This window comes from Salvia splendens, chromosome 20, assembly GCF_004379255.2.
Source record: "Salvia splendens isolate huo1 chromosome 20, SspV2, whole genome shotgun sequence".
NCBI lineage: Eukaryota > Viridiplantae > Streptophyta > Magnoliopsida > Lamiales > Lamiaceae > Salvia > Salvia splendens.
Genome location: NC_056051.1, coordinates 3,267,222 through 3,282,560, shown reverse-complemented (window position 1 = coordinate 3,282,560; position 15,339 = coordinate 3,267,222). Strand labels below are relative to the sequence as shown.

The window sequence follows — 15,339 nt, the reverse complement described above, 5'->3', positions numbered from 1 at the left end:
GTAGTATAATTTATATAAACTATTTAAAAATATTATTCTGAGAAAGTAAAATATAGGAGTGTGAACTATGATATGAGTAGAAATATAATAGTATCATAGTATAGGAGTATTAAAAAGGATGATTACTTTTTTTTTAATTAATTAGCCAGTGACTATGCAGTCAACTATGTATACCTATTTGCATTAGATTAATGCAATTTGCAATTTTGGCAGTCTAATCACGTACCCTTATTTTCTGACATGCAATTGAATGCTTTATTATTTCACAGTGGTCTAACTTTTTCATTTTCTCATATGTCACTTTAATTCTTTACTCATCTAGATACAATCATACACCCCACGTTGAATTTTCTGAATGTTTTTGTCGGTCACAACTGTGTGGTAAGAATTATCCGCCACAAAATATATTTCAACAGTAACATAATTTTTATTTTAACATTTATAAATGTTATTATATGAAATCGTTTTCAACAGTAACATAATTTTTATTTTAACATTTATAAATGTTATTATATGAAATCGTGACATTTAGCAATAAATACTACGTGTGTTGTAAAAATAAAGCTAGTATACTAAATTTAATCATATTTGAGATAATAATAATAATAATAATAATAATAATAATAATAATAATAATATTGATATTTTATGTTTTCAATGAATAAGTATGTAATGTTAAGTACTCTCTCTGTTCCATAGTAGTGGAAACATCAATTTTCGGCACGGAGATTAAGAAAATTTGTGTTAAAAGAGTTAAGTAAAAGAAAAATAAAGTAAGAAATGGAAAAGATAAATAGACGAAGAGAGAATAAAGTAAGAGAGAGTAAAGTAAATGAGTATAAATATGTTGACTTTTAATAAAAGGGGAAATGACTATTACTATGGAACGTATCAAAATGATAAGATTTTGAAATTCTAATAATACTAAGATATGCAATTTTATGTCTCGGATGTTCCTTTAATTCCAATATATTTTTTTTATTTTCTGGCTTCCGCATTCCGTCCCCACCATATCACATCATGTCTTTAATCATAAATTTATGCTATTTAATTTGTCTCATCACTTAATTTCCAGTCAATAATTTCCCACCATTTTCCCTTTATCAATCCCTCATTTATTTTATTATTTCATTTTGTTTTTACTTATCCAATTGATAGCATTTCATTATTGTGGCATTTTGGGGGCATATTCTTCTTTATTCCAAAATTGAGATTAATAGTCTTAGCTGACTCACGATCTTTAGTTGTTAATCCATTTTTCAAGCTAATAGTAGTAATTTGTTAAGCGATAGATATTAAGACAGTTTAAACTATATTTATCATTGGAAGATTTTATATTACTTTTACGTTCTTTGATTTTCAAGTATTTGTATTGCCACTATTTATGGTAGATTCTCTTCTAATTTTGAATTTTTATATGATAATTGGAAATTAGAATGGATGTACTATATTCAATTGGTCCCATGGATGTGAAGAAAAGGGAGCTTTTTATTTGTTTTTAATATCCAATTCTAGAAATCAGAGTTAATTAATCATAATCAACTTACATACGTACAAGAATTCAATTCCTTACCTTATTGCAGAAAATATGAACACGAGAAATGAAAAGAGCCGAATTTAACACATAAAAAAAATGGAAAATTGGTTTAAATAAACATTACTCATTTCTTTAATTAAAGTAGTCTCTTTTTTGTCCATCTACCAAAATTCTATCGCTTTCTTTCTACTGTTCATCTTTTTTTCAATATTAATTATCTCCATTTTTTTTATTTTACCAATAATATATTAAAATTCATGTAATGGTATCGTCCATATATTATACTCTATTTAAATGATACTCTATTTATGCAATAATGGAAGTACTTCTTTAATTAGTCCCTTAAAATCTAAATTTTTAAAACGGCACGAGTTTTAATCCATAATTAATAAAATTAGAGATAGAAACGAAAATGTGATTCATAGTAAAAAATAAATGTCTCTTTGTTAGATAGTAGAAAAATATTTCTTAACATAAAATTTCATTATTTTAAGAGACATTTAAAATAGAGATGTTTGTTCATATTTAAAGAACAGAAAGTGTTCTTTCCTAAATAAAAAATATAACGAAATTAATCGTTGCGTCTAATTCCATATATGATAGATCTATCGAATTAGAAGATTTTTTTATTTTTTTAATTCACAGTTTTAGTAGTAGTACAATATTTACGACATGATAAGTGGGGACTATATTTGTGTCAGTAATTAAAATATGAAAAATGTTTTGGAGACATAATGTCTAAGACATAATGAGGGTTAAATAGTAATATTACATTATATTCTACTTTTAATAAAATTTGAATTTTATAAAGGTACTTTTTTACCCCTTACATCTAGAAAATGGAAATTTTGAATAAGGGGTATTAATTACGTATGATATCAATAAGACTGCTTCATTATGGGAAATGTATATGGAAGATATGGATTAATATTCAAATACATTCCTATAAGTTCGAAGATTATTTGTCTAAGGGAGTAATTTTTATAAGTAGTTGATTTTTTTTAATTTGCTGGAAAAATAAATTAATGAATGTATAAGTAAAAGTTTATCCATTTTTAGCTATTTATAAAATTAATAAATCAATTTAATTGCTTGAGTTCTTAATGCATCAAATAAAGATTCGAAATTTATTTATGCTTTATTTTATTAATGGACAAAATGTTAGGGAACAACAATTTAAATTTGTATACTAGAATTAAATTGTTACATGGTGTCAAAATAATGTGTTTTAGAATTTTACAATTTAGAAATTTAAACATTGCTATAGAAAAAAAAAGTTGTTGTGAGTGACTATTACTATTTCGTTGAACTATGACACTAAGAAATTAAGTGTGTATATGCATGCAATCATTTTTATGATTCAGAATTTTAGTAATTATTTAATACTAATAAAATAATTTGACGCAAATGACTTTATCCTTTCATTAGATGGTACAAGTAGAAATTAAGTATATAACATATGTATACTACTGGAATACTATTTTACAATTTAGAATTTTAAACATTATTATAGAAGAAAAAAAAAGTTGATGTGAGTGACTATTACTATTTCGTTGAACGATGACACTAAGAAATTAAGTATGTATATGCATGCAATCATTTTTATGATTCAGAGTTTTAGTAATTATTTAATACTAATAAAATAATTTGACGCAAATGACTTTATCCTTTCATTAGATGGTACAAGTAGAAATTAAGTATATAACATATGTATACTACTGGAGTACTATTTTACAATTTAGAATTTTAAACATTATTATAGAAGAAAAAAAAATTGATGTGAGTGACTATTACTATTTCGTTGAACGATGACACTAAGAAATTAAGTATGTATATGCATGCAATCATTTTTATGATTAAGAATTTTAGTAATTATTTAATACTAATAAATTAATTTGACTCAAATGACTTTATCCTTTCATTAGATGGTACAAGTAGAAATTAAGTAACATATGTATACTACTGGAGTACTATTTTACAATTTAGAAATTTAAACATTGTTATAGAAGAAAAAAGAAAGTTGATATGAGTGACAATTACTATTTCGTTGAACGATGACACTAAGAAATTAAGTATGTATATGCATGCAATCATTTTTATGATTCAGAGTTTTAGTAATTATTAAATACTAATAAAATAATTTGATGCAAATGACTTTATCCTTTCATTAGATGGTGCAAGTATAAATTAAGTATATAACATATGTATACTACTGAAGTACTATTTTACAATTTAGAAATTTAAACATTGTTATAGAAGAAAAAAAAGTTGATGTGAGTGACAATTACTATTTCGTTGAACGATGACACTAAGAAATTAAGTATGTATATGCATGCAATCATTTTTATGATTAAGAATTTTAGTAATTATTTAATACTAATTAAAAATTAAATATATTTCTGTACGTATATACTTTTTACATTCTAGAACTTTAATGATTATTTAATAATAAAATAATTGGATGCGAATGAATATTTTTATTTCATTGGAGGATAATATTAAGAAATTAAGTATTCCTATATGACTATTAGATGATTGAATTCAAATGTTTTTATATAATGCAAATTTTGTAGAAAGTCAATTTATGATATGGAGTATCTTACCAATTTATTGGCTAGCGCTTAGAATCAGAAAATATAGACAATTGCAAAATTAGAGCATTGATTTGAAATGTTCATATCTTTACAATACTAGTGAATTAATTTGACAAATGCATTAGTTTCAAAAGTTTACATCTTACCATCCGAAAATGGTGAATAAAATCATAGAGTTTATGTAATCGTTTATATGACTTAAAATTTAAATGTTACTATTTAATGGAGTATCATTTTAATTTATTTTATATTAGACATGAAGTATTTTTTATAACTTGCAAATTTTATAAATATTTGATAATAAAATAATTAGATGACAGTGACTAGTATAATTATAATTTACTTCTAATTTTTATAAAATTAAATTTAGTTTTTTTATTTAGAATTTTAAGAATTATTTAATAATAAAATAATTGAATATAAATATTATTTTGTTGGATATCAATAAGAAACTAAGTAGTGAAAATAGTTGAAATTTTGTTAAAATTTTGCTAATAAACGTGAATCTTAATTGATACTACTATGTATTAATTAGTTGTAGATAGTTAATTTGATTAGATTTGACTTCCCTTCCCTAATAATCAATTATACATAACTACTAATTTTCCTTTTATCTAAAATAAGGGTATATTAGTACATATTTAAATTAAGGTTATGGCAAAGTGACATAGGGGCATTATGTCATAGAGACATTAGGGCACCCGCAACACGTGCCGCCGGCGTTCCGCGTGCCGTTCCGCCGGAACGGTTTCGCCGCGGAACGCGTTGCGGCGCACCATTCCGCTCCCATTCCGTTCCCATTCCGTTCCGGGTGCCGACGGCACGGAACGCGGCACGGCTTGTGCCGCCCCGCGCTGGGGCGACGTGGCGCTCCCCGCTTCGTGCGTGCTTCCCACTCGCCGGCCCGCGAGTGGGACACGTCAGCGATGACGCAATAATTAATTTTTTTAAAAAAAATTGATGTTTAAAAAAAAAATTTAACGGTAATATTACCGTTTTTTTAACTTTTTTTTAATTTTTTTATTTTTATTTTTATTTTCTTATTCTATAAATACACCTAATTTATTACATTTCACACACAACTACACATTTACTCTTCCTAAACCAACATCAATTCCTCTCCAATTTTCTATTTCAATCTCCTTCACAAAATGTCCGGCGACGGGAATTACGGCGGTGGCGGCTCCGGTGGGTAGGGTCTCAACGCGTTCGGCGATTGGGAGACTATGTACAACACACTTGGTGGTTCTGGGTCGTCGACGCCGGGCACCCAGGGGTCGGCGACGCCGGGTGGGTACCAACCACCCACTTTCGATGTGGATGCCTACGCTCGACCACCCGGCTCGCGGCTTTCTCAGGGTTTGTCCCAGATTCGGGAGGATATCCCCGTTGAACCCACCCAGGGAGGAAGCCGAGACGGTGGAAGCTCTAGGGCTGCGTCTGAGGCACCCGAGGAGGAGGAGGAGGAGGAACTGGAGGATCTGGGCCGGCATCCGTACAACAACGAAGAAACTAAGGCGGTGTACACCGCCTGGCTCACCGTCTCGTACGATCCCATCGTCGGGAACCAACAAGCCGCCAAGTGCTTCTGGGAAAAGGTCCGTGATGTCTACCACCAGACTAAGCCGAAAGGGGCCCGGAAGCGCAAATATACAATGCTCTGTGCTCACTTTGGCCGAGTCGACGCACAGGTCAAAAAATTTTGCGGCATCTACTCGGCCGAAGCTGCGAACTACCAAAGCGGAGCTTCGGGCGCCGACATTCTGAGGGCGGCTTTGCGCGTCTTCTACAAGGACACCGGTCTACAGTTCAAATATGTTGATATTTGGCAGCTCGTCAAGGACGAGGAAAGGTGGGCCGGCGGTGTCCGCTCGAGCTCGGGCTCAACCTCAAAGTGCACGAAGCACACGGCGAGCGGCAACTACTCGTCTGGTGACACCGGTGAGGCGCACGAAGCACACGGCGAGCTTGTGTGTTTTTTAATAAAGTGTGTTTGTTTTTTATTAAAGTGTGTTTATTTAAATTGAATTGGGTTGGAAATAAAAAAAATGAAATTGAATTAATAGTAATTTAAGGAACGGTTAAGGAACGGTTAAGGAACGGAGGGTTGCAGGTTCCGTTCCATAGTTAAGGAATTGAGTAAAAAAGTACAGTGAGGCCCTCAAATAGTGGTTTAAGGAACGGTATAGAAACGGTATAGGAACAGCGTTGTGGATGACCTTATGTCTCTAAATCACTACTCTTAAAATATATCCACGTATTTCTGCAGCGGGCCCACCAGTGATCGAACGGTGGATAATTGATGGAAAAACCGGAAAAGGACAAAAATAGATGAAGCACGTGGACATAGTGTGAAAAGAATAATTGTCACGTGGATAATTTGTTATTAATGAGCCATGAAGCCATATTATCAAGCCGGCTTCACCACCCAGGCTCCGAAATATTAAGGCTTATTTCTATCTAAAATTAATAAACCTGATATTCTAAATTTTTTTACAGAGGTATTCAGTTCATTTATTTTTAAAACATACTGAGACACAACGTATATTTTATATTATAATCAATTGGAAATTTTAACAAATAACACTCCCTCCGTCCCTGAAAGTTTGTCCCATTTTTTCATTTCCGTCTGTTTCACAAAATTTGTCTCATTTCACTTTTTATTATTTTTGGCAGTGGATCTTATATTCCACTAACTCATTCTTACTCACATTTTATTATAAAACTAATATATAAAAGTAGGACTCACGTTCCACTAACTTTTTCAATTCATTTTTCATTACATTTCTTAAAACCGGTGCCGGGTCAAAGTGGGATAATATTTGGGGGACGGAGGGAGTATTATTTTAGATAAAAAGATAAAATAATTCAATTAAAAAATAAGTTTGTAAATTTCAAAATAATCTGTAAATATAAAACTGAAACTCAATTTATTTATTTAATAAATCAAATTGCAATTGCAATTTTTATCTTGACTATTATTAGTCATAACTTTGAAAAATTTTATCTCTAGATAAGCTGTAAAGTGCTGAAATGAGATGAAAAAGCTGGCATTATATCGAGCTTTATAGAATATTGTGAAATAACTTTACAATCATTTTGCACGATAAATCTGAAATTATCCTTCAGATGGCAGTAAGCTCAATAATTTTAGTAGGGTCAGATTAAAATATAATCATTCAAATATTACTACTATTTAACAAATTATATATTCTATTCTCAAATATTTTCATCATAATTTTAATTCATATATCCATGGTTTGTGCTTAAATATAACTTATATATTTTGATTTTCCACTAAATTATTAGTATAATTTTCATCTGATACTACAAGAGAGAGAGAGAGAATTGAAAAGGTAGAAAAGGAACATCTTTTATTGGATTGAACAAAGCTTTGCATTGTGCGAGGAGAATATAATATAGAATATGTGAAATTACAGAAAGATGGGAAAAGTAAACAGAATATTAAACAAAACACACTAAACAAATTATGAGAAGAGCGTCTGGATTTGGCTTATTGTAATAATATAATCTTCATTTTCCCTCTCTCCTTGCATGGATCCTTCTCTTTCAGCCCACAGCCACTTTTTTCTTATTTCAGACATTCTCATTTACTGCATCCATAAACACATTTATGTAAGTTAAATACTCCAATTCCTAACATAATAATTTGAGATTAAATAAGATGATATGTAAAAGCTTACGTGGAAAATTCGTTGATCAGTAGTGGTGAGGGGGAGGTGGGGAAGAGTAGTAGTATGGCTTGTGCACCGGTGGGGGAGGTGGAGACTTGTATTTGTAGACTGGAGTGGGTGGTGGTGGTGGAGATTTGTACTTGTAGACCGGGGTTGGGGGAGGAGGAGACTTGTACACGTAGTGGTGCTTAGGCGGTGGTGGGGGAGACTTGTATTTGTAGACTGGGGTTGGGGGAGGAGGAGACTTGTAGACGTAGTGGTGCTTGGGTGGTGGTGGTGGTGATTTGTACTTGTAGACTGGAGTTGGAGGAGGGGGAGACTTGTAGACGTAGTGGTGCTTGGGCGGTGGTGGTGGAGATTTGTACTTGTAGACTGGAGTTGGAGGAGGGGGAGACTTGTAGATGTAGTGGTGCTTGGGTGGTGGTGGTGATTTGTACTTGTAGACTGGGGTTGGAGGAGGAGGAGACTTGTAGATGTAGTGGTGCTTGGGCGGTGGTGGTGGTGATTTGTACTTGTAGACTGGGGTTGGGGGAGGAGGAGACTTGTAGACGTAGTGGTGCTTAGGCGGTGGTGGTGGAGATTTGTACTTGTAGACTGGAGTTGGAGGAGGAGGAGACTTGTAGATGTAGTGGTGCTTGGGTGGTGGTGGAGGAGATTTGTACTTGTACACTGGGGTTGGGGGAGGGGGAGACTTGTAGACGTAGTGGTGCTTGGGTGGTGGTGGCGGGGACTTGTAGACGTATGGGTGCTTAGGTGGTGGGGGTGGTGACTTGTAGACGTATGGGTGTTTTGGTGGTGGTGGTGACTTGTACTTGTAGACTGGAGTTGGTGGAGGAGGAGACTTGTACACGTATGGGTGCTTTGGTGGCGGTGGAGACTTGTACTTGTACACTGGTGTTGGCGGTGGGGGTGATTTGTATTTGTACACTGGTGGTGGTGGAGGAGGGGACTTGTAAACATACGGGTGCTTTGGTGGTGGTGGGGATTTGTATTTGTACACATGTGGTGGTGGAGGTGGAGATGAGTAGTGGTATGGAGGTGGTGGAGAGTGGACTGGTGGAGGTGGAGACGAGTAGTGGTACGGAGGAGGTGGGGAGTGCACTGGGGGCGGTGGGGAAGAGTAGTGGTAGGGAGGAGGAGGAGAAGTGTAGTGGTAGTTATCGGCATTGGCTATCGCCGGCAGGCAGATGGAAAGCACTGCCACCACCAAGGCGGCGGTGACGGTGAGAGAAGAAGCCATTTTTGCTCTTCTTCCCATCGTTGGGTTTTGGGGGATTGATGTTGTTAATACTTCTCCACTCCCACCTCTTTTTATAGCTTCGGTTTTACCATTTTCAAATCCCATATTAATCCCGGTTAATTCTATTTTTAAACTCTTTAACTTGTTGATTGGCTGTCTGTATTTTTTTTAATGAATTGACTAGCAATAGTTTTATGGCAATTGTTTGTTAGTGACTGCCAACGATCGATTTGGCCTTCTCCATAATTCACACGGAAAAGTCTTGCTCTTCCTATTCTTTTTAAATATTCTATTTTATCCTATTTGCATTTCATTTCTATTTTAGAGCTTATTTTGTGTTCTATATTGGAGTTGGATTCACAAACGTCTTTTACATTCAAGTACTATGACCACTTTATATGGTTGACGATCAACGTAGAAGAAAACAATGATATACTACATTATATCTTATTCTTTACCTATTTATATACATATAACATTAATGAAATACTCTCTCCGTCTCCAGAAAATAATCAGTCCAACAAAATTAGTCCACGCTCTAATTTCGAAAATATTTTCACCACATATTACAGTATTAATTAATAAGGTGGGTATTTTTCTGTTTTATTTCACTAATTTCCAATTAAAATTCGCGTTGTTCCTAATGTCTCTATTTTGTGGGACAAGGAGTATATATTATCCGAAGAAAAAGAAAACACTTTGAAAATTACATGTGGTATTTAAGTAAATATATTGGGTTGGGGACCAAACGGTTTGTCCCATGTTCTATTCATATTTGCAGGAGCTTTCTCCATGGAATAATGAGTGAAAATGTAGATATCATAGTAGATATTAAATAACTTTTTTATACCTATGATTCTTTGTTCTTTTGTTCTTGTTTTATTAGTAAGTTGCATCAAATATCACACTTTATTACTCTGCCAACTATTTCAATGGCTACATGAGATTCTTTCATCAGGAAAATCGAATCATCATTGAGATGTTTATTGCAATTTTCCAATTTATACATATATAGCTTTATGTAATGGTAGTATTGTGTTGCATATAAAACAATTAAGACATTGTATATGCATAATGAATTAACCAAGATTGGAAGTAATAAAAGTCACCAAAACTGGTTTTTTTCTAGAAAATTGTTTTAGTGGTGCCTTTTTTCTATGATTAATTATATAATGTCTTTTAGCTTCTTTATATGGCACTAATTTATCCTTCATTAATATTAGAAAAAGTGAAAGTAGAGTGTTTTTTTTATAGAAAAACATTTTGTAGGTGTATCACTATCTCCTTTACTGCTTTTCCTTTCTTTATTGCTTGTTTGCTTTATTCTTTTCATGTATCCTTTGATTCAATAGTATGTTTACATTTTTATTGGGTTATTATCAGTTTTTTGGTACGACCTACATAAATTAAATTTTTTATAAAAATGATCAAACTAAATCCACTTATGTCAGTATTAAATATTTAAATATGGAGTATGTTCTTTCTTTCTTTTCTTATTACATAAAATCTTGTTTCTTTCTGGATGGAAATTGAGAATGTGTATGTGGAGTATTTTTTTTTTGTTTAAAAATTTGATTAGTGAATTAATGCACTATTAATATAGGTTACGGTGAATTTTAAATGATTGACTATGTCCAAATACTGAAATACACGACCTTTCACCAATTGAAAAATTGTGTATTTGAAGTCGGATTTCTAGCTCATGTACAAAATCAAAATTTGCCAAATTTTGTGCATTTAGTTGAATGGTCTCATTTTAAAATATGAGGCTGATATTAAGAAGAAAATTAGTATAGTGTCCGATTAAATAGCTAGTGATTCGATCAGATGGTATACAAACTTCAATCGTAAGTGAAAGTTTGAGCTCAAGACCATATATATGAAGAGTAATAATTTATAAATAACACTCTCAGGAAAATAAAGTAATATCTTGAGGTGGTTAATTAAATTATAAAGCATTAAAGAGTCTATATGTAAATTACATCTATATTCCTAGCCGTCTTTTATGAATTTGGACAAAGAAATCATTAATGAAGTTAGATTATATGACATGAGTTTTACCCTAAATTTTAGTTTTGTGCATATAATTATCTTGATCAGAATTCTCAAACTAGGTGAATTTAGCAACTATATTTTCTAAATGAGTAAAAAAAAAATTACATTTATAAATGGGTGTTATGCATTTTAAGTATGGATGAATCCAACAATCTAGTGGGTAAAACTACTAAATCATTTAAGGAACATAATCAAATACTATATTCCCCTCCGTCCCATAAATATATGTGCATTTTCCATTTTCGTCCGTCCCTCAAAAATAGGTGTATTCCACTTTTGAAAAGTCATCTCAATTTAATAATGTAGATCTCATTATCCACTAACTCTACTTTAACTATCATTCTCTCCCATCTCTTACTTTACCATATCATTCTCCTCATCTATCTTACTTTACTAATTTTGTCTTAATTCTCGTGCCATCTCATCCGCATATATTTTTATGGGACGGGGAGGGAGTATTATTCAAAACGTTACAGTAAAAATAATCGTCATAAAGTTGAATGTGTCCATCTCTCATTTCATGAGATGTAGTAAATTTAATAGTAATCACTAAGTAGTTAGCTAATAATTTAGTTCCAATGGATTCATGGTTGCTTAGACCCTTGAATGACGGTTAATATTCTATTATGACATTTTCACGTGGCATTCGATTTAACTAAGATAACAACAACATATTAAAAACCCATCTCATTAATATAATTCAAGATTCCCAACTACACAGATTAGGTGTAGACCAAATCAGAGCTTCTCACTCCCACAATATAATACTTAATTTTAAGCTTAATTCATTTAATAATGCTTATAATAATCACCGTACATATACTATGCTTGACTAATCATAATATTAATATACAAATATCTTGTACCTAATAGCAGATTAAAAATTCGAAATTCACTTTTACAATCTTTCTTTGTACGATAAATTTTATAAATCTTTAAATTACCATTTTCCACCTAATATATTGGTAATTAAGTCTTCCAATGTGAAAGGATCTTGACTGCGTGAGGCAAATTTGGAATTTATGTGTAAATTTTCCGCAGCTGACAAAGCTTATTTTATATGTGGACGTAATAGGCTACCTAATTAATTGTGGATATAATAATTAATAAACAAGGTGATGTAAATGTAATGACGAGGAAACTTCTATTAATCGATCCAAATTCCAAAAGATTGCTTGTTAAGAGGAGTCACTGAACTATCTTTTTAATTAGGAATTAAAAATAGTAGATTAAGACTATTAGTAATTTATTTAACAGTAAGAAATTTATGAGTGAATAGTTAAAAAGGAAAGGACAAAAGGAAGACTAAACATGATCGTGTATAAACGAAAGAAAATGTGTAACTGTTGTTTTTTACATTGGAATAATTGCACGTTCGTTCATTATTTTTATATGGATACATCAATAGTCAACGCTATTAGATCATGTATGCACGTTTAATTTAAAAAATTAAATTATAGGGATATGATTTAAGCTTTAATTAGTGTGTGTGTATATCCATCAATTGACTATCTTGTTATCTTTTTTACCAATTGTAAACTAGTAGTAGTATCTGTTTTTATTATTAAGGTGAATAAATTGTTAAATTTTATTAACTTGTTCACTATTTGTTGATAGTGTTATCGGAATATAAAATTATATACATTCTTAATTAGTACACTATCAATGTAGCATGTCATTCCAGTAGTAGCAGACTTAGAGCACCCACGGACTATAACTATAGGGGGCGCCCTATGCCCTGCTACATCATCATTTTATCATCTCACCCTTCCACCTGCAGTGGGACGCCCTAAAATCTGCCCTATAGTTTTAACTACTATTTTGTTAATTAATTTTTTATGTTTTCAAATATGTCATGCGAAATTATAAAAAAAAGCACCACGATGAAAGGCAAATCCTACATTACTAATTAAAAAAGTTACAAGAGTTAGAAATAAAAAACAAGTTCACAACAGATAATAGGAAGAGCATACTCTACATCATTCCCATCTTGCGGCGCAGATCATCGATCATCTACTTGAGGTATTCGGCTTTGTCCGGGTCCTCGCACTGCATGAGGGTGTGGTGCATGTCCAACAACGTCCTCCGGTTGGCGGCTGCCACCAACTCTGCGTAGGCATGTCCCGCAGCCGAAGTCGGGGCCGGGGTCGGGGCCGCGGCCTGTGAGGATGTCGCCTTCGCCTTGCCCTTGTTCTCGGCAGCCTTGCTGCCAATGGGACGCCGATAGGACATCGGTGTGCCGGAACTCTCATCCTCGTACATCGGCTGGTTGAGATCCATCGAGGTACGCCGCTGTCGCTGCTCGTATAATCACCGGCGGCGGTGTTCTTCGCCCTCTTCGCCGCAGCCGATAGAGGCATAATCCCTCCTTGAAACTTCTGCTTGTCCTTCAAGAGGAGCAAGAAGTTGTAATGCTTGAAATTGCCGTACAATGAAATGTACGACGCAAGCGCTCTATCGCGCACATCAGTCAAACTCTCGCCGCTACCCTACTCCCTCAAGCACTTCTCGTTCTCCACCGAGAACAAATTGACCTGCTTCTTCACCTGATCCTAGTGCTTGCGGAGCTGCTCCGTATGGAGCTTGTAGGCGGCCGGCGGCTTGGCCTCGTTGTAGCGATCAGCGATGCGCTCCCAGTACGCTATTTGCTTTTGGTTGTTGGCAAACACCGGGTCCTCTGAAATATCAATCCAACACCTCGTCAAGACGATGGTTTCATCCAGGTTGTAGTTCGTCCTCCCTGGACGAACTCTTCATTCTTCTCCGAAAGCGGCAACTTCTGGGCCTTTTGCCTGTTTAGCTTCTTCTTGGTGGCGGAGCCCGAGGCGGCGGCGGCGGGGTGGGGCAGGGGCGCGGGTGAGAGACGGCTCCGTATCTGACAGCCCGTACGAATCCGTACTGAAATCGGGATCGTACTGGGTGTTGGAGTCAAAGGACCGGTATTCATCAGGGTCTGTACCCGGCCACCGTGCACCACCACCGAACATCGGACTATTCGGACTTGGGTAATCACCGGGATTCATTTTATAGTGTAAATAGAGAATGGAAGAGTGAATGGAAGAGTGAAAGGAAGTTGTGGTGTATATATATAAATTTTGAAGAATTAAAAAAAAAAAAGAAAACGCGTTGCATCGTCCGCGGTATCGTCCGCCTCGCCCGCAGTGTGGCGGACGATACCGCGGTCGATGCCTGGTCGAAGGCATATCGTCCGGGGACGAAGCATAGGGCGCGGACGATGGATGTGTCATCGTCCGCCCCACTGTGGATGCTCTTAGAACATAAGATCCAGTTTGCTGCACGAAGTGAACAAACGTCAAATATAATTTTTTTTCCTTTAATAAGAGATAAAATTATAATTTTAGAATGAAGGAACTAGCTAGTGAGGACTATCATAGCGTTTTTAGCCAACCCTACGGAGAGCAACCTCCCACGCCCCGAGGCTTCACCCTTGCATCACCGGGAATCGTATTATCTCGTATCTGAGATAGATTGACAAATTTTATATCTACATATGTAGATGACTAGACGACTTATATGCTAGAGTCTTGATTATTATTCTAAAAATGGAAAATAAAATGAGATTCACTAGCTAGAGTCTAGATTACTACTTCTAGAAAGGGAAGCTAAAATGAGATTCACTAGCAAACGACAAAGTGCAATACTATCATCTTTAGCAAAACGAATCAAATAAGTCAACGGTAATTGTTTCTAAATTTATTTTTCATAAATACATATAACAACACAAAAAAGTAGCATGCTCCATTAGAGCATTAGGCCATCCACAACGCTGTCTCTATACCGTCTCTTAAACCGTCTCTTAACTACTATTTGAGCACTATTTGAGGGCCCCACTGTCCTTTTTTCCTCCATCTCTTAACTAAGAGACGGAACCTGCAACGCTCCGTCTCTTAACCGTCTCTATACCGTCTCTTAATTACTATTCATTCAATTTAATTTATAATTTTTTTTAAAACCCAATTCAATTTAAACAAACACACTTTATTAAAATTAAAACAATATTACAACTTAACATTAAAAAAAACGAAGACATAATTAAAATTCTAAAAAAATAAAAATGACATAATTTAATCTTCTCCGCCAAAGTTTTCCCAAATGTGCTCAATTAGATCCTCTTGGAGTTGGGTGTGGGCGCTAGAGTCGCGTGTCCTTGCCCGAATAGCCAACCGTTCTTGTATAGATGGATGCGCTCCACTTCGC

The 15,339-nt window shown here is 34.2% G+C and overlaps 1 protein-coding gene across 1 annotated transcript; it reads right to left on the bottom strand.

The window, feature by feature from the left end:
- Nucleotides 1-7,479: 7,479 nt before the first annotated feature.
- LOC121782801 (extensin) lies at nt 7,480-9,116 on the bottom strand. Its single transcript, XM_042180749.1, has 2 exons — nt 7,836-9,116; nt 7,480-7,745 (listed from the first exon to the last, which is right to left on the bottom strand). Exon 1 carries the CDS (start codon nt 9,082-9,084, stop codon nt 7,852-7,854), a length of 1,233 nt encoding a protein of 410 aa, XP_042036683.1. The 5' UTR covers nt 9,085-9,116; the 3' UTR covers nt 7,480-7,745; nt 7,836-7,851.
- Between the last annotated feature and the right edge of the window lie 6,223 nt (nt 9,117-15,339).

Coding starts and splice junctions, on each gene's coding strand:
- LOC121782801 (XM_042180749.1), bottom strand. CDS start 9,084: ATGGGAAGAAGAGCAAAAATGGCTTCTTCTCTCACCGTCACCGCCGCC.